Source organism: Neomonachus schauinslandi, chromosome 4 (assembly GCF_002201575.2).
Source record: "Neomonachus schauinslandi chromosome 4, ASM220157v2, whole genome shotgun sequence".
In the NCBI taxonomy this organism is placed as follows: Eukaryota; Metazoa; Chordata; class Mammalia; order Carnivora; family Phocidae; genus Neomonachus; species Neomonachus schauinslandi.
The window spans coordinates 115,956,937-115,979,949 of NC_058406.1; the positions used below are offsets into that span (position 1 = coordinate 115,956,937).

General features: G+C 45.9%; 1 protein-coding gene across 1 annotated transcript; it reads left to right on the forward strand.

The window, feature by feature from the left end:
- The first annotated feature begins 20,820 nt into the window (after nucleotides 1–20,820).
- On the forward strand, nucleotides 20,821–22,742 carry FAM110B (family with sequence similarity 110 member B). Its single transcript, XM_021688570.1, has one exon. The coding sequence runs from the start codon at nucleotides 20,821–20,823 to the stop codon at nucleotides 21,931–21,933; it is 1,113 nt and encodes a 370-aa protein (XP_021544245.1). The 3' UTR covers nucleotides 21,934–22,742.
- Nucleotides 22,743–23,013: the final 271 nt, after the last annotated feature.

The window sequence follows — 23,013 nt, forward strand, 5'->3', positions numbered from 1 at the left end:
TTTCACTCAGTGTAATGCCTTTGAGATCCATCCAACTTGTTGCATGGATCAGTAGTTCTTCGTGATTTCTGACGAGCATTCTATGGTATGGATATGCTGAAGTTTAATTAACCATTCACCCACTAAGGGCCATTTTGGCTGTTTCGAGTTTTTGACTATTATAAATTAAGCTACTGTGAACAAATGTGGATAAGTCTTATGTGGATTTGGTTTTCATTTCCCTGGAATAAATGCCCAGGTGTACAATTTCTGGGTTCTGTGTAAGTTTACACTTAGCTCCTTTTTTTAAAAAAACCAAAAAACCTGTCAAACTGTTTTCCGGAGTGTCTCTACCACATAATATTCCCACTCAGTGCATACAGTGATCCAGTTTCTCTGCGTCCTAATCAGCATGATCTTGGTGGTGTCACCTTTTTTATCTTAGTTGCCCTAACAAGTGTTTAGAAATAACTCTTTGTCATCTTAATGGCCAGAGATGTGGAACATCTTTTCCACATGTTTATCTGCCCTTTTTATGCCCTCTTTGTTGAGGTGTCTCTTCATATCTTTTGCATTTTCCAGTTGGACTGTCTGTTTTTTTAAAGTTGAGTTTTGAGTTATTTATATGTTCTAGATATGAGTCCTTTGTCAGATACATATTTTGCAAGTATTTACTTTGAGTCTGTAGCTTGTCTTTTCATCCTAGTAATAGGGTCTTTCATAGAGCAAAAGTTTTTTAATTTTGGTAAGTCCACTTTTTTTCTTTTTTGGGTCATGCTTTTGTTGTCATATCTAAGAACCTTTCACCAAACCCCAGAATCCCAACGATTTTCTCCTGTATTTGTCCTTAAAATTCTATAGTTTTGTGTCTTCCAAGTAAATCTACAATCCTTTCTGAATTTTTGCATAAGGTATGAAGTTTAGGTCCAGATTCATATTTTGGCCTATAGATGTCCAGTTGCTCCAGCACCATTTGTTGAAAAGACCATCCTTCCTTCATTGAATCGCTTTGGAGCCTTTGTCATAATAAGCTGACTGTACTTGTCTGTGACGATACTTGCAGTATATTTGGGTTCTCGTTCTGTTCCATTGATCTGTATGTCTGTCCCTCCACAATATCACAGTCTTTATTTCTGTCGCTATTTGGTAAGTCTTGAAAGTGAGGAGAGTGATTCCTCCCACTATATTCATCTTTTTCAAAATTGTTTTGCCTCTTATAGTTCCTTTGCCTTTCCATATAAGTTTTAAAAGGATCTTGGGTATGTTTGCATGTAACTGATAGGAGGTTTGGCTTGATACTCTTCCCACCTTGCACTGAGTTTCATTTAACCTACTTTGCTTCTACTTGCTTCTTCTTTGCTGTCTGTATTGTGTAACATGATTGTCTACTTGGAAAATACCAAAAAGTCTACCAAAATTAAAAAACAAAACAAAACAACTCTAGAATTAAAAAACAGATTCAGCAAGGTTTCAGGGTACAAGATCAACATACAGAAGTTAATTTTATTTCTATATACTAATAATGAGTGAATGGAAACTAAAATTAAAAATCCACTATTATTTACAATGGCTAAAAAAACAAAATACTTAAGGGTGAAGCTAACAAAATACATATAGGCCTTGTATTTTGAAAACTGTAAAACTCTGACAAAGAAATCTGAGATGATCTAAATAAATGGAGAGACATGCCATATTAATAAACTGAAAAACTCAATTTAGTAAAGATGTCAATTATCCCCAAAGTGCTAAGCAGATTTAATGCCTCTCAAAATCCCAGAAAGATTTTTTTTTGTAAGTACAGCTTCCATTTTCATGCATTTTTTTTTAACAAGGACATCTAGAATTACCATGTGTTTTGAAAATGATGACTTGACCAGGGAAATGATCTTCCAACACTACCAAATACTTTTTTAATACTTTAAATTAGAGGGGCGCCTGGGTGACTCAGTCGGTTAGGCATCCGGCTCTTGGTTTTGGCTCAGGTCACGATCTCGGGGTCATGCGATCGAGCCCCTTGTTGGGCTCTATGCTCAGCAGGGAGTCTGCTGGAGATTTTCTGTCTTTCTCCCTCTCCCTTCTCTCGCATGCCCGCATGTGCTCTCTCTCTCTCTCTCTCAAATAAATAAGTCTTAAAAAAAAAATACTTTCAATTAGAAATAACACCTTTACTGTAAAATATGAGCACAATAGCTTCTGTACACCAGGCCCCATGCTCAGTGCCTTCCATCCTTTGTGTTATCCTTCACAGCTACCATGGGAGGAAGGTGCTGTTGTCATTTCCATGTAATAGACAGAAAAGCAGAAGCATGTGGAGGGAATTTACTCACCCAAGGTCACAGGACCAGAGCATACAGACACAGGACTGAAACCTGCAACTTGAGTCCAGAGTCTACCCTGCATTCAGAGGTCTTGCCGTCTTCCTTAGTGTCAACAAGGGACTCACACACCAACTTCTTTCTCAGATAACCCTACTTTTTGAAAATCACCATAATCCTTATATCATTTTGCTACCTGGTTTCCTGCAAGGCTGGTTTTTTGTTTTTGTTTTTGTTTTTTTTTAAAGAGAGAGAGTGCGCGAGGCAGGGGAGTAGGGGAGAGGGAGAGAGAGAATCCGAAGCAGGCTCCACGCTCAGCACAGAGCCTGATTCTGGGCTCAATCTCCCAACCTTGAGATCATGACCTGAGCCGAAATCAAGAGTCAGATGCTTAACCGACTGAGCCACCCAAGCACCACCCCCTGCAAGGCTGTATTTGAATATTCCCAGTATACCATAACATTCTAGTTCTAGCTAGAGAGTTGGACCCAAAGATTATATTAATCAGCTACAAGACAACATTTAATAGATACTTTTCAGAATAACTTTTTTTGGGGGGGGTGGGAGGGGGTTCATCTAGAAGAGCCTTTCCCATCTTTCAGAGAGGGATGACTATGGAAGTGTTGTCTTTTTTTTTTTTTTTTTTTAAGATTTTATTTATTTATTTGAGAGAATGAGAGACAGAGAGCACGAGAGGGAAGAGGGTCAGAGGGAGAAGCAGACCCCCTGCCGAGCAGGGAGCCCGATGCGGGGCTCGATCCCAGGACTCCAGGATCATGACCCGAGCCGAAGGCAGTCGCTTAACCAACTGAGCCACCCAGGCGCCCGGAAGTGTTGTCTTTTGCCCCGCAAGTGGAAGAAACGGATTTTGGAATGACACATTACTTTTCGTAGGTGTCAGGGGAAGTAGGTCACTTGATAGTATTTATCATAATATTTGAAAAAACTGACATTGAAAAATGAGAAGTTGAATATTGAGTAGTTCTTTGTCCAAAGACTGGAAATGGATTACTGAGATATTTTCTTCTGAGATAGACAATAGGTTTTTTTATATAGTTTCTTTTCTCCTGTTTCGCCGTGAGATAAATTTCAATTTAATGGTCAATTGTAGCTTCATAAAAGGTGTCATTTCGCCTTTACATATATTTTTTGGCTTCATTTATTGAAATATTTTTCCAGACATACTTGTATCCACAAGAAGGCTCTAACCCTTGTGCTCCAGAAACAACAATTGGAAAGATCAAGAGAGCCTTAGTAAGTAAAACAGGTGAACCTTTAAAAGTCTCCATCTGTCTTTAAAACTATTAAACAAAAGAGAAAAATCCAGTGCCCTCCCTCTAGAAATCAATAAAGAAAAAAGAATATCACAGAAGAGTTAGATTCCCTCTAAGCTAATGGAGGGGGAAATTACATGAATCAAAATGTTCATTTTGGAAACATAGGCATGGCATCCAGTGAGTGGTTCCTGGTGCTCTCTTTCAGTTCAGAGCCAGTGGCCTCCTGTTGCAGGCGTACGAGGTCCTGACTGCAGGATTTAATGACTCCCATTTCTAAACTGCGGTTGTGGATAAACGTTTTCGAAAGAATTTGGGATGACATGATCTCAAAAATAAGCTGACACTCCATATGCAAATGTAACACTCTGTTAATGCGGTGCGTCATTGTTAACACCCAGCTCTTGAGCACATCCGGAGGATACCTCTGACCTCCAGGTATCAACCACACCTTCCTTGCCCCTGTAATAATTCCTTAATCCAAGACATGGCTCCTACATGGTGATTGCCATGGTGAGCCCATAAACTCATGGGGCATCTTCAGAGCCTGTGCACTGCTTGAAGGATTCTACACAGTCTGTATATGGAAACATGCTGTGTAAGGAGTATGAGAATTTTTGGGTCATAAAGAATGTGAGAGATCAACTATGGTACAGATCCAGAACTACTAGAACAGTGTGGAAGAAAGGTGGTCAGCTGACAAGGCACAGCTGGGTCTCCGTGGCCATGGCTGACAAGATGTCCTGCTCCCTCTTCCTTCCCCTCTTTCAGCCAGCAATCTTGGGGCGCCTGGGTGGCTCAGTCTTTTAAGCATCTGACTCATGATTTCTGCTCAGCTCATGATCTCGGTTGTGAGATCCAGCCTCGAGTCAGGCTCCACATTCAGCGGGGAGTCTGCTTGAGAGAATGCTCTCTCGCCCTCTGCCCTCCCCCCCCTTACTTTCTTAATGTAGTCTACTCAATTATTCTTTCAGAGCTTAATAACTTAGGACAGTTTATCTTCAAACGTTTCTGCTGACTTCATGTTCTGTCTTTGTTTTCTCTGTCCTCCTGTTCCTGTCTTCTTACTTTGAACATAGTGAATTAAATCTAGGCAATGAGAAACGTTTCAGAGAAACAGACTTATTGAAAAGGCACGTGACATTCACCTGCTGCACCCTCCCTCCCACTGCAGGAATCCCCTCTAAAATTTCTTAGACAGATGGTAAGCCTGTGTCTGCACAGACCCTTCCTGGGAGAAAAAGCTCACTCTTTACAAAAGAGTTCGTTCCAGTGCGGGATAGTTTTAACTGTTCGAAAATTCTTCCTTCAGTCAGTCTGCACGTTGCCTCTGCAGTCTCTGATGTTCCTCTGACGGTATTTCTCCAGCTCATCAAAAAGAACAGTGGCTAACAAGGACGGCCACCTGTGCTAAGGTAGATCCTAGCGCCATCTGCATGGCACAGTTGAGGAGCAAGAAGGCCAGGGAGGTGCCGGTGATAAAGAGTGGAGCCAGGGTAGGAACCCCAGAACCTGGAGGATGCAGCCACCTGAGCCCCTTCTTCCCTCCTTGTTTACTTAGCCCATATGGTCCTCTGTAATCTGTTTCTCTCAGACGACTTTCCCCCACTCACCATTGGAATGGTTACAAGTTAGTATCCTCTGACTTTTGGTCTTTGGCTCTGCCCCCTTGCTCTTCTTCCTTAGAACCCAGACATCAAATCTCACCACCTTTTCTCTGAATTGTGCAGTCTGCTCGCTGGAATGTTGTGGATGCCACACTCACGTCAGTAGCCCCAGCACCTACAAAGGTGGCTGGCGCGGGGTCGGCGCTTGGTCGGCATTTGTCCCGTGATTGACTTCCTGCCTTTGTTGTTATATGCTCTGTGAATTCTGAGCTCTTTTTCCCTGGGGTCTCTGATTTCCCATTGGTAAACTTTAAATTCACGGGGAGAGTTGTTGATTCTTGTCACTATCAGGTTTTGCCTCTGTGGCAGTCTGTAATCTGTGCTAGAAGGTAGCTACTGACTCACTGCGGTCTAGGAGCATTCTCGCAGCAACACCAGCAGCTTTCTGTGCATCTTGCAGCGTCTGCCCCATGCCCACCCACGGGCTCCGAGGGGTCCGTAACCTGCCACCTTGACCCACAGCAGTGCTCCCCTCTGCCATTCCTTTAGAGCCGTCATCATTTAGACAACTGGCCCAGTGTCACAGGCCAGTTACAAGACGTCCCATCCAACCTTCCGACACGTCTAAGCCGTTACTCGGCACCTGAAAGTGTGTGGTTCTCGTGTTTATTCCCGTTTTCAGTGCATTTATGTGAAGTCTCTCTCCCGCGTGGTGCGTATGTTTCTCTTTCTACTGTATCATTTCTGTCAACATACACGTGTGCTGTCATTTCTACCGTCTTAAAGAAAAAGAAAAAAAAGGAAAACAACGCTCTCTTGATCCCACTTCTCCAGCCCGCACCTCCTCTCAAAGCTCCTGAAACAAGCCGCCAGCACACAGTCTCGTCTTTCTTCCAGTCTCTCCCCAGCAGACACTTGACCACGCTCTTTCTACTGAAGTCAGCAGGTAATTTCCTCCTTGCGACATCCTTGTTCTCTTTTTCTTTTTAGCAGCTATACTCACCAGACTATGTATTTTCTATATTTCTCTTATTTATTGACATGTATGTGAGCGCCATATGAGTGGCTCATTTTCTTCCCTGCCTGGCCTCTAGTAGATGCTCAGTAAACATTTTCTGAATGAACGAGGAGGCTGCTGGTGCTTCCTACATTCTAGACCTTCTGTGTCTATAAACTTGCCTAAACATGCCCCTTTACGGGGCAGCTCCCTTGAGGGTAGGGAGGCTATAGGAAGCTGTCTTTGTCCTAGTGAGTGGGTCTCCGTGGTCTGAAGGATTCATGCCCCTCTACAGGTAAGCCCAGAGGGGGGCTTGGGCTTCATCAGGACAGAGTCTGGTTGTTACCTCATCAGCTGATGACTAGCTTGTTATTTTTCCGGCGTTAAGAAGAACTTCTAATTTCCTTAGCAAGGTATTGGAATAATTACTTTCCACTAAGGAGGGTGAAGTGAAATTTTGAGATCCCCTCAGAGAACCGTACCAGCCCGAGCTTTTATTGTCAGTGCCACAAATTGGATTTACGGGGCCTCTTTTTCATATGTTATGAAGGCCATCTCGCCGGGTTTTCAGAACATCCCTCCTGCCTCTCATCCCCCCTCACTGTTTCATTCTCTGGCACAAGCCAGCACCGCTCTCTGCGGTTTCTCCCCACAGCGGGGTCGCAGTTTCTGCTACCACTGCAGGAAGGAGGTTTTGTTATGAAAGCAGCCTGGGGCCTGGCATCACATAGGTTGGGGGTGGCAAGGAGGGTGCCTGCGCTGTTCTTTCCTCCCTTCCTTTCTGGCTCATGCCCAGACCCAGCCCCTCGTCCCTCCGTCCAGGGACAGATGTTTCCTTGACTGTTCAGAGCAATGCAAGGGCACAGGCTGAGAATACAGCCACCGCCTGAGGTTGACAACAAGCTGACCGGCTTCAGGCAAGTCCCTTAAACGTTCTGAGTCTCAGTTTCCCCGCTAAGTGAGACCGCTAAGTGTTTCGGTAAGTGGGACAAATGATACCTGTTGGGCAAGGCTGATAAATATAAGGCATCCATCCCATCTAGCCTGAGGTCTGGCAGAGGAAAGGTAGCCCCCTCCCCTCCACAAATGGTTGTTGCCATATTTCTCTTTTTAGACTTAGGGATTATGCCTAAAATCAAAAGCCTGAGAGATCATGAAGCACTAAACACCAACAACCATGTTTTGGCACAAGCAAAACAACTCTTGTTAAAAAATAATGGAAAACTGGGCGCCTGGGTGGCTCAGTCGTTAAGCGTCTGCCTTCGGCTCAGGTCATGATCCCAGGGTCCTGGGATCGAGCCCCACATCGGGCTCCCTGTTTGGCAGGGAAGCCTGCTTCTCCCTCCCCCCACTCCCCCTGCTTGTGTTCCCTCTCTTGCTGTGTCTCTGTCAAATAAATAAATAAAATCTTTAAAAAAAAAAAAAAAGAAATCTCCATTTCTCGCCAAACAAACAAAAAATGCTAGAGACTGAGGGGGGGAAAAAAACTATTTTGAAAAGCCTACTCCCTTTTATCACTTTGAATAAGTCATTTTTCTTTAGTAAACAGGAGTGAGAAGCTTAAAATTAATCAAGATAGAGGCAGATAGCATCATTTTCAAGTGAAAGCATGAAGGAAGGTAGTAAAAAAAAAAAGAGTACAATGTATGTGAGTGGATATTGAAGGCAGAGAAAGATGCGTTTTGTCCATCCAGCAAAGCCTGTAGTTTTTTAAGTTTTTATCAGGTTACTTTTACTGTAGATCGGCGATTACCGTAATCCTTAGAGAGCCTCTTAAGTGAGCAGCTGTGTGTTTGTTTTGGCATAAGGAGCAGGGAGATGGGGAAGGAAGCAAAGCCTTCTTGATAGTTTTACCTCATGTTCTCTTACACTGAAGCGGAGACCCATCCTGAACTGGACACGTGTCAGACAGGGTCCCTGCAAGAGATTCCATCAGAGAGCGTGGCCAGGAAGAGGGTGTCCTGGCGGCAGGTGAGGATGGACAGGTGGGAGAGGGCTGTGGCCACACCCCCGGATGCATCCTTGTCACCAGGATCTCCCTCTCCCTTCTAATGACAGCCTGCCTCCAGACACCTCTTAACTGCCTAGCAGAGCCAACGGTGTGGCCTTCGGCCTGCTGCTGTAGTTCCGGCGAGCTCAGATGCAGAGTTGGAATGGGCCTGGGCAAGTTGAATGAGCTTACGAGTCATTCCTGAGCTCCTTGTCACCTGGACCCAAAAATAGTATTTCAAGTGCAAATTGTGGTGAAGCCTTCTAGTTTGCACCTGATTTTGCTGTAAGATGCACTAAGTGCTCAAGATAAAACTACATGCTGCAAAACTAGGCATCGATCTACTTACGTATCTTACTTTTTTTTTTTTTAAAGATTTTTTTTATTTATTTTATTTGACAGAGAGAGAGATAGCGAGAGCAGGAACACAAGCAGGGGGAGTGGGAGAGGGAGAAGCAGGCTTCCTGCCGAGCAAGGAGCCCAATGCGGAACTCGATCCCAGGACCCTGGGATCATGACCTGAGCCGAAGGCAGATGCTCAACGACTGAGCCACCCAGGCGCCCACGTATCTTACTTTGAAAATTACTATTTGTCCCACGATTCAGTCTGAACCCTTAAAAAAATGAAAAAAATACGGTTATCTTTTCGGAGTACACGTGAGGCAAAGAACTAGCTGTTCTAACAACTGCTGTAGTAAGAGCTATTCAAGAAATAGGAAGTAATTCTAGGTGTTCCTTGGCAAATGAAATCCACAATACTTGTTTGTTGGTTCGTTTTAAGTGAACCTACCGGTTACACTTTAAAATTCTACCTTGTATTGATTTCGCTTTGTGCCATATTGGTGTTCTAAACACAATTCAGTGCTAATGTGCTCATTAAGTTGTGAATGAACAGTGTCTGTGCATTCGGGGGCTATTGCCCCATACTCTCGAATCAAAAGGAGGCACTTTGAGTGTTGTTTCAAATGTATAAAGTTTATTCCAAGTTTCGATTCCCAAGCTTTTTATCTGACCCCTTCATTGAGTCTTTACAATATAAAATGATATGCTAGATCTTCTGCTGGGTGTTTAGCATTTTATTTCAGCCTACTATGTGCATGGCTGGTGGCTTTCCCAGAAACAGCAATAAAAAGCATGTGATCCCTACTCTCTGATGCTCTGGGTCATAAGATAGGATGAAATCACGGTCTTATGTTGCTTGTTGTTCTTCCTAATACATTTCTCATTATTTCCATCAAAGTTCAGTTAACTTTGATAGATCTGCAGTCAGTGGTATCCAGAAAGAAAATGAAATTAATGGAACCCAATTTATAAACACTTCACCTTCTCTGCTTGTGCATTTAAGCTGTTAGCAAATAGCATGGTTATTTGATTTCACAAAAAAGTTAGGAAGGTAAACAGTAAATAGTAAATAGCCATTTGCCAAACAGTAAATAACCAACCAAGAGTAGATTTTAGAACTAAAATATAATTAGCGTGGGTTCCTTAGCCATATTATTCAAATATAAAACATGTAAAATGCATCATCCATATCTTTTTAAGAGCTCCGGAGCGTCAGTGTGACACAGTGAGGTGGGCTCAGGTGTACTGATGCAGACCTGGGTGTGGAGCCTACGGCTACTCAGTAGCTGAACATCTTACCTTTCACTGTCTGGACACCAGTTTCTTCATCTGTAAATGGGGATAATAACACTTGCTTTAGAGACATTGGCAGGACTGAATTTAAAAACCTCGGACGCCTGCGTGGCTCAGTGGGTTGAGCGTCTGCCTTTGGCCCAGGTCATGATCCCAGGGTCCTGGGATCGAGTCCCACGTTGGGCTCCCTGCTCAGTGGGGAGTCTGCTTCTCCCTCTCCCTCTTCCCTTCCCCTCTGCTCTTGCTCACTCGCTCTCTCTCTCTCTCTCACATTGTAGTGTGTATTTCAGAGTAAATATCCTTTTACCCCAAGGGGGATCCCTAGAAATTAAAAATATTTTCAGAAATGAAGTTTCGGTCTGTATTGCCAACCTTAATCTTTGTTATTGTATGTACGTGCTAGCACTGCTTGGAGTACAAGTTTACACAGCTAGAAGAAAAAGCAGTATGCAAAATGCAGATGCTTAGAATTGGTATCGGTGGAGTACTGGGGGCAGGGTGCCCAGATCCGCGCACAGCCCTGGATTCTGGCCGGGTTCTCAGAGGCCACTCGCAAGTACTTACCCTCTACGCTCATACAGGGGCATCAGGCAGCCTTCCGGGGGTAATCGTGAGGATGGATGTGGGGACATTCTTAGCAGTATCTCCATGAACAACACACATTGCTATTAGAGTTCATAATCTGTGAGATCGTTGAGCCCCTGCAAGATCTTTAGGCTCCTGGTCTGCCTAACTAGGGGAGCCAGCTAACACTGAGACCCACGTTAACTAGCAAGTCTTCTAAAGCCTGTGATTTGAGTATACTAGTCTATAAAAAAGGACAGTGGTCCCTTGAACTCAAAATTCATTTAGAATTTGGCCTTGGCCTCCCACATTCTCACAGCTGAATGTAAAGCCACATAAAACTCTCTCTAGGAGAGGAGAGGATAGAAAGTGGGATCATTTTATGTTTGTTTGGAGAAGGCAGGCAGTCCTACTGGATTTTCATTAGGAATTCTAGTAGCCCTACTTTTTAATTACTTGTAGTTATTTTCATTAAGCAAGCCATTATACTGGCCAGTGATTTTTGGCGCCGGCTACATGCTCAGCCTTGACTTCTATAATCTCACGTGAAAGGCAGGGCTCCCGCACACTGGAACAAGTTGGTGGCCCTCTTGTAGCAACATTTTCTTTACCTTCAGCCAAGGAAGAATGTTGAACCAGAAATGTGATTTTTTTTTTTTCCCTCTGATCCACTGTTTGGTTTAAATTGTCTTAAATAGGAGGAAGACATTTTAAAAGAAACCCATAACATTTTTAAATAATGGATTGACTTCAAACTGAAAATGAAGCATGTGAATATGTTTTCTAAATGACCTTGAGAATGACATTAAAGTAAAGAATCCATCATGGATTGAGATTTGACTTGCTATTTTTCTCTTACCAATTTTAGGTTTGATTTCATTTTTAATAATGACTTTATTATTTACTCTAGCCTGGTTCACTCACATAACTGTTTGCTTTGAAATTCGAAACCACATATTTTCTCTGTAACTCAAATAAAAATGGGGTCATGCGAATGACCTTTCAGACAGAAACTGCACAGTCCATCCACTTTGACAGAAATAGCGCGCGCACACACACACACACACTATCGCTTGAGAGTAATGGAATCATTTTAAGACAAAAGATCATTCAGTTACCGTAAAGCTTGAAATCTAATGATGGTGATTATCAATGCCAAGTTGTGGACACTGGGGACGAAATTTAATAACCACTCACATTTACTGAGCAGACTTGGTGCCGAGTTCCACGTGAGCACTTTTCAGTGTATTACCTCACGGAATTCCCACACCAGACCTAGGAAGTGAAGGAGTCATTATCCATAGATGAGAAAACTGAGGTACACTGAGCTTGAGTAACTTCCTGGAGTCGCAGACCTGCAAGTGGCCCAGCTGCGGAGTAAGTGCAGTTGACCTTGGCCCTGGAACCTGGGCTCTGAACTGAGGAGGGGCAGCGAGTCCAAGGGCAAACAGAAAACCTGAAGGCTATTATGTGGAGCCCTTTTGTTTTCTGCCCTGGATTCATGAGGGGTAAACAGGAAGTGTGTGTACTCTTTTTCCCCTGCCCTGAGAACTCATCTGGCCGAGTTCTCCTTTCCATCGCTGGGATGAAATCTCAGATGGGACCCATCGCCTCTTCAGTTAGTCTTAAATAATTGAAAGTTCTCAGATCAGTTTCAGGATGAAAGAGCCCAGTCCAGCGTTTGTCACGACCCAAACTCCAACCTCTCATCCGGTTTAAATGAGCTTATCCCTCTTCCAGCTCAGGCCTATGTTGGCTTGGAAGGGGAGGAGGAGGATTTGCTGTGGAGGAGGAGACTTAATAAACATTGTGGGTTTTTTCCCCTCCTTCCTTGCTCCAGCTGCTTTGCCACTCATTATTAGGTGTCGCTTCGGACGTCTCCCGGTAGTAGGTCCTGTGAGGGTGTGCGAATATGCAGGGTAGGCAGAGTGCTAAGGGGAGGATGACAAGATTCCTCTCCTTGGCCCTGGGCATGGGGGATTTAAGAGCTGGCTCTCTCTGGGGGCTTTTGGGTTCCCTGGGGGTAGCCACACCCCCTCCCGCCGCTAGGGGGTGCTCACAGCCTTCCCCTCCGTGCAGGGCTGCTGGCTTCCTTCGGGGGTGAGTCTGTGGGGGAATTCCTTTTACCATAACCCCAGACCACCTTTTCCCAAGTATAAATGTGGACCTAGGAAACTCCTACCCCTGTACGCATGGAAACACAGCTTCCTCTCACCTATCTGAGACCAGGGTAGACATACATAGTCACTGTCCTACATCACAGCCCTGAGCAGAGACCTTGAGACTGCCCTTGCTACTGTTTTCCTGAGGCAAAGTTGTCTCCCAGTCCCATCTTTGTTTGCCCACCTGACAGGAAGAAACACTGTGGGAAACAAATTGCAGGCCCTCCCCCCCCCCCCCCCCCCCGCCCCGTACTTGCTCGGCTCACAGCGCCACCTGGAGGATATTTCCATAACACAGTGCCTCCTGGGTTGTCAGAATAACTTTCGTACATTTATCAAAAGGCCGCTAGTTTCGTGCTGCCCCACCAGTGTATCCCAGCACATTATACTAGAGCCAGTGAGATAGATATCACTTCTTGGTCCATATCTAGGAAGTCGTTAGAAGCTAAGAGTTGGCCTCTCCCACATCTGTGCACTCATTCCAACGTCTGTTTCTATTCTGCAGTTGTGTAGAATGGACGTTTCAGGAGAAACAGGGCTTAAAGAAAAAGTGGGGAAGTAGTTTACCCAACATGTGGAAAATTGAAACAAAGTAATGGAAACCCAGGGCCAGGATTGCTTACTAAATAACATATGAAGACCTCTAGCCAACTGAAAAAATAAGCTGAAAAAATGATGAGGATATTGGAATCAAAAGTTGAAATGTTATTAGGAAAAGCCCCTGGGGGGCGCCTGGGTGACTCAGTTGGTTAAGCTTCTGCCTTCAGCTCAGGTCATGAGGGATCAAGCCCCGCATCTCATCGGGCTCCCTGCTCAGCAGGGAGCCTGCTTCTCCCTCTCCTACTCCCCCTGCTTGTGTTCTCTCTCTCCAATAAATAAACAAAAATCTTTGAAAAAGAAAAAAAAAGAAAAAAGAAAAAGCCCCTGGCTTCCAAGAATATACAAAGTGATAGTCTGGTTGGCCAGAAGATTATTTCACTTACAGCTTGAAGCGGATGCTGACGGCAACGCTGAGGTCAGTGTAGAAGATTCAGCTGCCAGAATTATAGATGAGCAGGATTCACCGGACGATAAAAGAGAGAACAAGGCACGTCATTAAGTAATTGAAAAAGTACAGGTCCTGAAAGGACAGTGGTTTTGACTTAATGCTTCCAGATGGTTGGCCCTCTGATTTCTTAGTTTCTGTTCAATCAGTAGAGTGCAAATTCAGTCCGTTTTTGGAAACATACTTTCACGACTTCCCCATTTACTTTTCCACTTTCGATATGCTCCTCTACTTTTGCATTGTTTGTAAATTATTTTTGCAGCATAAAAGAAATGAATACAAAGGAGTATGCACTCAGAAGGGAAGATGTTGAAAACGTGGCATATTCATTAAAATGGATAAATCAGTGTCTTCCAAGTGGAATAGTGTTGCTTCCTTTAGCCCCCAGAATTAAGCATTATTTATGAATACATTTTGCTTCTAAATATAATTTTTTTGTGGTAACCATGGTATTGTTAACTATGTGCGATATGTATTAAGGAGGTGACAAATTTTGTGACACCCTGCTGGTTTAAAAATCATTGGCCACAGGGGTAAGGCCTGATGTGTGCGTGCACACATCTAGTTTGCTGCTGTGGTGGGTTTGGCTCAGGCCTGACGTGCAAAAGAGGGAGTGATGGAAGAGAGTGTGTACTTCCCCACAAACCACTTCTCAGTGGTCATACCGGAAGCCCAGAGTCGTCCTCAGTACACCCCCTCGCCCTCCACACCTGGTCCGTCTCCAAGTTCAGCCCAATGTACCTCGTCAGCATCTCTTGAAATCATCCATGCTTCTCTCCATCCCCAGAGACACCCTCCTCATAATTGTTATGTGAACGAAAAGTGTCTGTGCCCTTTTTGAACCTTCTCAAATCCCGCAAAGAGGTGGGTACTGTTATTATTCCCATTTTGGAGATGGAAAACTTAAGGCACAGGCAGGTACAGTAACATGCCCAAGGCTACTCAGCCTTTATGGGGCTGAATTCTCTGGTTGCTATTTCCGTGCCCCCAAAGCCCCAGACTTTTATTCATTTACGAGATAAGAAAGCCTGGTTGGCTTTCCTCTGTGCTAGAGGTGTTTCAGCTCTAACCTGATGCTCGAAGAAACTAAGAAATCCAGACCCAAAGGCAGTTGCTCCGAGCCCTGCCGCCGTCTCTCCTTCCTCTGGACAGTTCTGACTGGCTCCTCTCCGCAGCCCCTCTGGCCCCCCTCTCCTGCTACCCATCCTCTGCTGCCGGGGGGATTTCTTAAAAATACGGATCTGACCATGTCACTGATGCTTCATTCCTTCAGTGTGCTCCCCGTACTCTGCCTCAAATCTGGAGTCCATCTGCTCCCACCTCGCCCAGTGGGTCTCTGACTGATGTCCCCCTAGCACTCCGCACAAGCTACCGGCTGTCTTTGATGCTTCTGGATTGTACCGTGAACTCAGTAGACAGCCACTTCAAGAGAGGATGGACCCACTTCCCGTGCCTTTATTCCAGATCCTCACTGCCCTTCATCTGACTGCTGAGAAGTGGTTTGTGGGGAAGTCCTTTGGGACAGGCCTGCCACATTTGTCACGAGCATTATTCAATTCATATTCATCATATGCATTTTGAATCTTTTTTTCTAAATTGTCATGACTTCCTGTTTCTTTACACCTGACACCTAATTGCTCCATCAATGGGTACTAACTGATTGAACACAGCCCATCATTCAGTGAGCACTCATATATTGTGAGTGCATTTCTCTTATATTTGTAAGGAATTCAGAAGGTAACACTGTCCTGTGAAACTGGGCATTTTTACTTCACTGAAAAAGATGTTTCTCTGTGCTGAAATGGGAAAATGCAAGAATAGAGCTGTGAGAGTGACCCCACCCCCCAGCAAGTTGGAGTTTGATGCTTTAAAGTCAGTAGCATAAGTACTATTACAAAAAAAGTCAGAAAGCGACATGGCACAATTGTATACATATTGTCAGTGTTCTGTGATCAGACATGTTAGGAAATTAGAAAGATGTGTTCTTCGAGAACCCTTATTAACCTCAAAGGTAAACTGCTTCTTTTGTTATTTGCCTCCAAGAATGTTTGAACTGAAGACGTTTTCAAGCTCACCGAATTCAACACATTCAATTTTCATAGATAAGGTCACGACGCTGAGATGTTCGGTGATTGGAATTTGAATTAGGCTCCCTCTTGACAGCAATATTACCACCTTTTCTGGGCCGTAAGGCATGTGGGAAATGGCCAGTCTTCCCATATTTAAGAAACTTCGATGGGTGGGTCTAGGACTGTGTTCAATCCCGGGGTCCTTGCTCTAACTGCAGTGCTTTCTTCCTACTTAAAATTTAAAGACCAATTAGGCATTAACTGTCTCCTTCTTTTTACTTACCAGAAGCACTTGGCCCACAGCGTTTCACAAATTGAATTTTAAAATCGGGAGAGTTTCTGCAGAGATCTGGACTTGCTGCTTCCACAGTGAACGGCAGTCCCCATAGCAGCCCTTAGCTGGAGGCCGCAGTCGCCCATGATCAGCCCGACCTCAGAGGTTGAGGCGCGTGGTACCTGGATTCTAGGAACTTTACCTTTAAGCATTTTTCGTATGAAGCATATGTTTCGAGGCTCATTTTCTCTCCTTAACTGCCTTCAGGGTTGCAAATGCTCTTAGTCCTAGCACGCTGGGTCTCCCCAACGTCACGGTTCTAGTCTTTACCTAGCAGCCCCTGTGAGTAGCTGGCAGATTTGAAGGTAGGTTCAGGCCGCTTTGGTTTTACAAGTTTTGAATTCTCTGGTTGCTATTTCCGTGCCCCCAAAGCCCCAGACTTTTATTCATTTACGAGACAAGAAAGCCTGGTTGGCTTTCCTCTGTGCCAGAGGTGTTTCAGCTCTAACCTGATGCTCGCTAGTACAGCCTAGGCCTTCCTTCCCTTGCCCCTGGCCACTCAAAGGCTGGACCAGCTTCCTGGGCATCACCTGGGATCTGCGAGAAACGCAGGAGCTCGGGCCCCACCCCAAACCTACTTCAGAACCCTGCGTTTCAAGGACATCGCCAGGGAGTCGTGGGCACATTCAAGTTGGAGAAACACTGCCAAAGTGAGTGGGAGTCACCGTTTGTTTCTGGGCCCTCTGTCCCTGGCTGGTATGCCGCTTCAGCCCTCCCCGGCCAGGGCAGGGCTCCCACACAGATAGTGTGACCCCTCTAGCCCCGATTCTCCATCGGGAAGGAGGCGGCAGGCCAGATCGCGGTGGAGTTCACGTGTGACCTGGTTCAGCGGACCGTTTTGTACCTCGACTCTGCCAAGCTTTATTCTCCAGTTCATTTTAGACTTTCACAAAATGTTTGAATGGTTATTCAACGGGGTCGAATGTAGCCCAATAGTTTGCGAGTGTACCTTTCTCTCTCCCTCCGGCTTATATGTTCCCTCTTCTTAGCCATAAGTCAGGGATCAAGCAGGACTGTATAATGACTGTGGTTTGTGCAGCCCTATGCAGCTGAGAGCTAATTTTCCTTTCCTGGAGCAAGATGAGGAAATAGCAGCCTCTCCTGGCCACACCTGAGGCATCTGCCCAGGTGTCAGGGGCCAGTGACAGGGATGCGTCAGCGGGGGGTGGGGGGGTGGGTCACGTGCCGTGGTGCTCCCTGAGCACAGTTCCTGGTTGTCACATTAATGACGTCGAGACATAGCCCCAGGTTTCCAGGTGTGTCACCGACCATGTGATTCGTCTTTTCAACTGTACTTGGTCCACATCGTAACAAAGTCTACACTACGGAACTCTGGGAATATACATCTCTGTCCCAGCCCACACTGTTGAAGCACTGAAAAGTAAAAGGACAGAAGTTAGGGATTATAGAAGTACTAGAAGAAGGAGCAGCCTAAGGCACCTTCATTTTGTCTGAAGTTGGTATAGTTTGTTGGCTAAAACAGGTCCTCTAGCACCCGACCTGTTCCTACGGCATTGTCTTCTGCTTTCGATTCTTCCAGGAAGATGCTTTTTCTTGTCCTCTCCAAAGAGTTCAAATTAAAACTTTTAAACTCCGAACGCGGTCATGTGTAAATATCAGTGTGTTGAAAATTATTAGGGCAATTGTGAATGACAGAGGAGAGAGGGGAGGGGCGGAACAAAAAGGAAATGAAGTGGAAAGTGGTTACAGTCACTGTCTTTCTCACATAATCCTTTCACACTGGTTTTGTTCTAGAAACTGCTCCCCAAGGTTAGATGGCTTGGAGCAAATGGGTGTGCCCACAGGAGCCCTTCTGAGGGCATCTGCCTCCATTTACCATTTTCACGCCTTTTTGGGGGGAAGAAATCAAACAGTGTGAAAGCAGGCCAAGTGAGCTTCCTGAGGCGTGCGCCCTGGTAAATAAATAGACCAGTCTTGTGAGTTAGGAGTAACGATTCTTATTTAGGGTTCCAACGGACCCAGAACCCGCCGTCACAGACAGGGCATGCTGCAGAGTCGGGTCGGTGGCAATGTAGATATTTGGGTTTCTGGTCCTGGTATGATGGAATTAGAAGGGAAGATAGTCATGCAGGCCACCGTGGGCTATAAAGTCAGTTCACATTAGATGATCAGGACAACTCATCATTCAGAGGATATTTTCCTAAGAACAGTAAATGCAGGAACCATGGTGCAGTCACGGGCCAATAGTCCCAGATGCCATTTTGAAATTGGAAATAGTTCATTCATTCTTAGCTCCTCAGAACCACATGATTTAGAGGGAGAAAGGATCTGGGGAATCTCATCCAAGCACTTCATATCGCAGGTGAGGAGAGGAGGCCCCAGGAGAAAGGGGTATGAGCTCTGTCACCTGCCACCCACTGGGCCACCTTCCTGCTTGCCTTGCGGGAGGTTTGCGTTGGTCCTTAAGCACAAAGCTGATGGGCGCAAATCTCAGGCCTGTCCTTCACTCTGCCCCCAAATGTACTGCCACTGTCCCATCTGTGGACACATTTGGAAGCCCCAAATGTGAAGCTGGAGTGGAGTGGGTGGGGCAACCCTCTCTCAAGCGCTCTGGAAAGAACCAGTGGGGTTGCCTCTGAGCCCAGGCTCTGCTACCGTTCTGGCTCTGAGCTTCTCAGTGAAGGGGTCCCCAGTTCACCTTCCCAGTCAGGTGGACCCAGGGTGGTGGCTGAAGAAATGCAGAAAGCTCCGCAGAGAACTTGCTACTCCCCTCCGCCATTTCATTCAAAATTTGTTCAAAGAAACAGTCTCACTTAGTCTTCATGAGAAGGGGGAAGGAGGTGGCTTTTTCAACTAAATTGAAGTATCATAATAGAACTGCACAATTAAAGGAAGTCATTATGTAGGAATTGCCTTGGGGCTTCTCAAATCTCGCATCGGAAAATATTTTTATTAGAACAAATCCTTTTGCAGATTGCCAAAATTGTCTTTTAACAAAACATGGTGATGGGTGAATTTGAGATTAAGGTGGTTTTTTTTAAAGATTTTATTTATTTATTTGACAGAGAGAGACACAGCGAGAGAGGGAACACAAGTGGGGAGTGGGAGAGGGAGAAGCAGGCTTCCCACGGAGCAGGGAGCCCGATGGATGAGGGGCTCTATCCGAGGACCCAGGGACCTGAGCCGAAGGCAGACGCTTAATAACTGAGCCACCCAGATGCCCCTGAGATTAAGTTTTTAAAAGATGATAAAGGAGAACAATCAGGCTTCCCTTCCCCCACCTCCAAGCTTGTTCTTAATAGACACTTCATTTTCTTACTATGAGAGCAGATGCTTTTATAGTAATACCACTCTATTTTATAAATTAGTTATTTGATGTTAGTTGAATACATTACCCTTAATATTCCTAATTATAACCAAAGATGCTGAAAAAGTCTGTAACCAGTTACTTTGGGATCCTGATGCCTTCAAAAATGTTCTCTGCCAGCAGTAACAGGCAGAGAGAGGAGTTGTCCTTAGAAAAATGCTACATATATTGTGTACTAAGTAGAAAGATGGCCTGTGGATTTATATTGGGAGTACTGATAAAGTTTCCTTATAGTGGTTTTGGTTGAGGGAGGGGGTGGTCAAATTGTTCAGAAAGCCATGAATAATAAGTCCATGAATAATTAACTATTATACCAATTTTCTCTAAAGTAACATATTTAGATATGATTGACCTCTTGAGATTGTATTCTTAGTTCCCTAGGGGATTTGGGGAAATACATACCACAGAGAAACTTTTGATTTCTGCTCATTAAATGTGAAAAATCATGAAGCACTTATACTTCAAATTATCTAGTTACAAGGTTAATCTAGAGGTTTTTCTAGTTTTCTTGTTGAATTAAATAAACAAGCTTGTAGTTAACAGGAGGAACTTTATACATAGTCTCAGTTTTCAGGAGAAAGTGTTTTCAAATATATTGGCTGGCAAAAGTTAAGATAACTGAAACAGGCTTTTAAAAAAATTTTTCATCTTTGCTGCCAATCCTCTTTCTTGCCAACATTTTCAGTTTTTGAAGAGTTAAAGAAGTGCCTGTTTCAGATCTTACCGAGAGAGACATTGTTGGGTAGTAAGAAATTAGAAGTTTTGCTTCATTGAGAAAGAGACATATTCTAATTCACCGCTGCCGGAGCCTAAAGCAGATACCGGATTCGTAGGGACCCAGGGCCGTTCAGTGAACTGGGAACGCGGCTCTGCCAAACCCGCATTTCCACATTCAGCCAGGATTTCCTGGGTTTGATACAAGGAATGCCAGCCGGGCGTGATCAGGGGGCGGATCTCACCAATGGGGAGGTGGCTGCAAGAGCCCACGCGTGGGAAAGCTCAGCCCCTCTCCGTCCCCCGAGCACCCGCGTCCGACTGCGGGCGCCAGGGCGCGGGCGGTCCGCGCCGCGGGACCCCAGGAATCGCGGCCCAGAAGCGTCCCGGGGCCGGAGGGCGGCGGGCGGCCCGGCGGAGGCGGGGGCGCCGCGGGCTTTCTCTGTTGCTACAGCCGTGATGTCACTCGCCCATCCTAACCCGCGGTTGGTTGTTGTGTGTTTCAGCTCTGCCTGCAGTTGAGCACAAAGACCTGGAGGAGACTCCCACATCCTTCGGGGGAAGAAAGGAGGCAGCTAAGCAGATTAAAGGAACTTGTGGCTTGTGGCCTTTTGGAAAGGGGGAAAGTGAATTAGAGGCCCGGTGCGAGTTAATGAGCTGTGAGATGAGGCGCCGCTGCTGCTGCTGACACCCAGGTTCCAGGCTCCGTCCGCTGCCCTTTGTGCTTCATGTACATGTGTCTATTCAGCGCATCCGGAGGCGCCCAGACCAGAATCCAACACGGCTGCCGGGGAGAGACCACCCACCATGCCCACGGAGACCCTACAGACAGGTAGCATGGTGAAGCCGGTCAGCCCCGCGGGCACCTTCACCTCGGCGGTCCCCCTGCGCATCCTCAACAAAGGGCCCGACTACTTTCGCAGGCAGGCCGAGCCCAACCCGAAAAGACTCAGCGCCGTGGAGAGGCTGGAAGCGGACAAGGCCAAGTATGTCAAGAGTCAGGAGGTCATCAATGCCAAGCAGGAGCCCGTGAAGCCGGCCGTGCTGGCCAAGCCCCCCGTGTGCCCGGCCGCCAAGCGCGCCCTGGGCAGCCCCACGCTCCGGGTGTTCGGCAGCCACGCCAAGACCGAGAGTGGCGTGCAGAGGGAGAACCTGAAGCTCGAGATCCTGAAAAACATCATCAACAGCTCCGAAGGCTCCAGCTCGGGCTCGGGGCACAAGCACAGCTCCCGGAACTGGCCGCCCCAACGGCCAGACTCCACCGACCTGCATCGGCACTCCTTCGCCGAGTCCCTGAAGGTGTACCCCACGCAGGGCCGCGGCAGCCCGCAGGAAGGTGGCTCCCACGTGGGCAGGAGGCTCCTGGAGCAGTCGGCCGAGTCCTTTCTCCATGTCTCCCACAGCTCCTCGGACATCCGCAAAGTGACCAGTGTGAAGCCCCTAAAAGCGATCCCCTGCAGTAGCTCCGCCCCTCCTCTGCCTCCCAAACCCAAGGTCGCGGCCATGGCCACCGTGAAGTCCCCTGAAGCCGACCCGGTGGAACCAGCCTGCGGAGTCAGCCGGAGACCCTCACTCCAGCGGTCTAAGTCGGACTTAAGTGACAGGTATTTCCGCGTGGACGCAGACGTGGAGAGGTTCTTCAACTACTGCGGACTGGACCCCGAAGAGCTGGAAAACCTTGGAATGGAAAACTTTGCAAGGGCTAATTCCGACATCATCTCCCTCAACTTCCGCAGCGCAAGCATGATCAGCTCAGACTGCGAACAGTCTCAGGACAGTAACAGTGACCTTAGAAATGATGACAGTGCCAATGACCGGGTGCCATATGGCATTTCTGCCATCGAAAGAAATGCTAGGATCATCAAGTGGTTATATAGCATCAAACAAGCTAGAGAGTCACAGAAGGTCTCCCATGTGTAAGACAAAGTGCGTGCAAAGGAGGGAGGGGTGGGTCTCTGTGCATCCGCAGTCGTGAAGGTTGTGAGGTCTCCTTGAAGTGTTGTGAGCTTCTCCACTCTCTTTGTGTTGCTTGTTGTGCAATGTTTCCAAGTTGCATGCCTGTCAACATGGGGACTGACCTGGCTTCCACGTGAACCATCGCTGCAGAGCCTGGCTGAACACAACGTCGTCTGCCAAGAGTTTCAGGCCAGAATCCGATTAGGGCTTCTATCTTAAGCAAAACTGTTTACACGAAAAACGGTATACAACTTCTTCAATATTTATGTGGTTCTTGTGTTTTTATATCCCGCGCTCTTGTGTCTTAATTAAAAGTTTTATCAACTGGCTTTTAAGTTGAGAGTAGAATCTTTTTGAAATAAAAAGCCAATTTGCCTACGTGTGAGCCCGAAACAATGGGGAAAAAATCAGTGGGATCTGCTACCAAACAGATACAGTGACTGACCTAAGATAGAGAACCACGCTGGGTTTTCTGAGGAAGAAAGCGGTGAGCCTGATGTTAATCATTTGCATATTGGAATTCTCCTGCCACTTACTAAAGTGATGGTTGGGGCAACAGTGCTACGTTTTGTGTCCGATTAAGTGTGTAAATGTTGGTGCTTCTGTGTAATACCCCAAGGAAAGACAATCAGAAACAATGAAGGTGATTAAATCTAGGAGTTTGGGGGTTGGGGGTTTTGTTGATGTTGTTCTCTGATTTGGGTTGATTCCGAAATTTCTACTATTAATCTTTTGACGGGAATGGCCATCCTAAAGCTGATACTAAATGTCTTTAAAAAAAAAAAAAGTTGTTTGTTTTTTTGATCAAGAACTAATTCTATGCTGACTCTCTTCCCTCTCTCCTTCCCTCCCTGTGTTGTTGATTTATTTGGGAGAGGCGGTGGGGCTTGTGCGGGGGTGAGCTATCCGAAGACATGAACACAAATGGAAATACCAGCCATATCAGTATAGAGCCTCCCATTCAAAAGCGAATACCTTTCGTAGCCGAACCATATCTGAGCAGTGCGATCGTGTTGTCTTGCATATGTTATTCTTTCAGGCTGT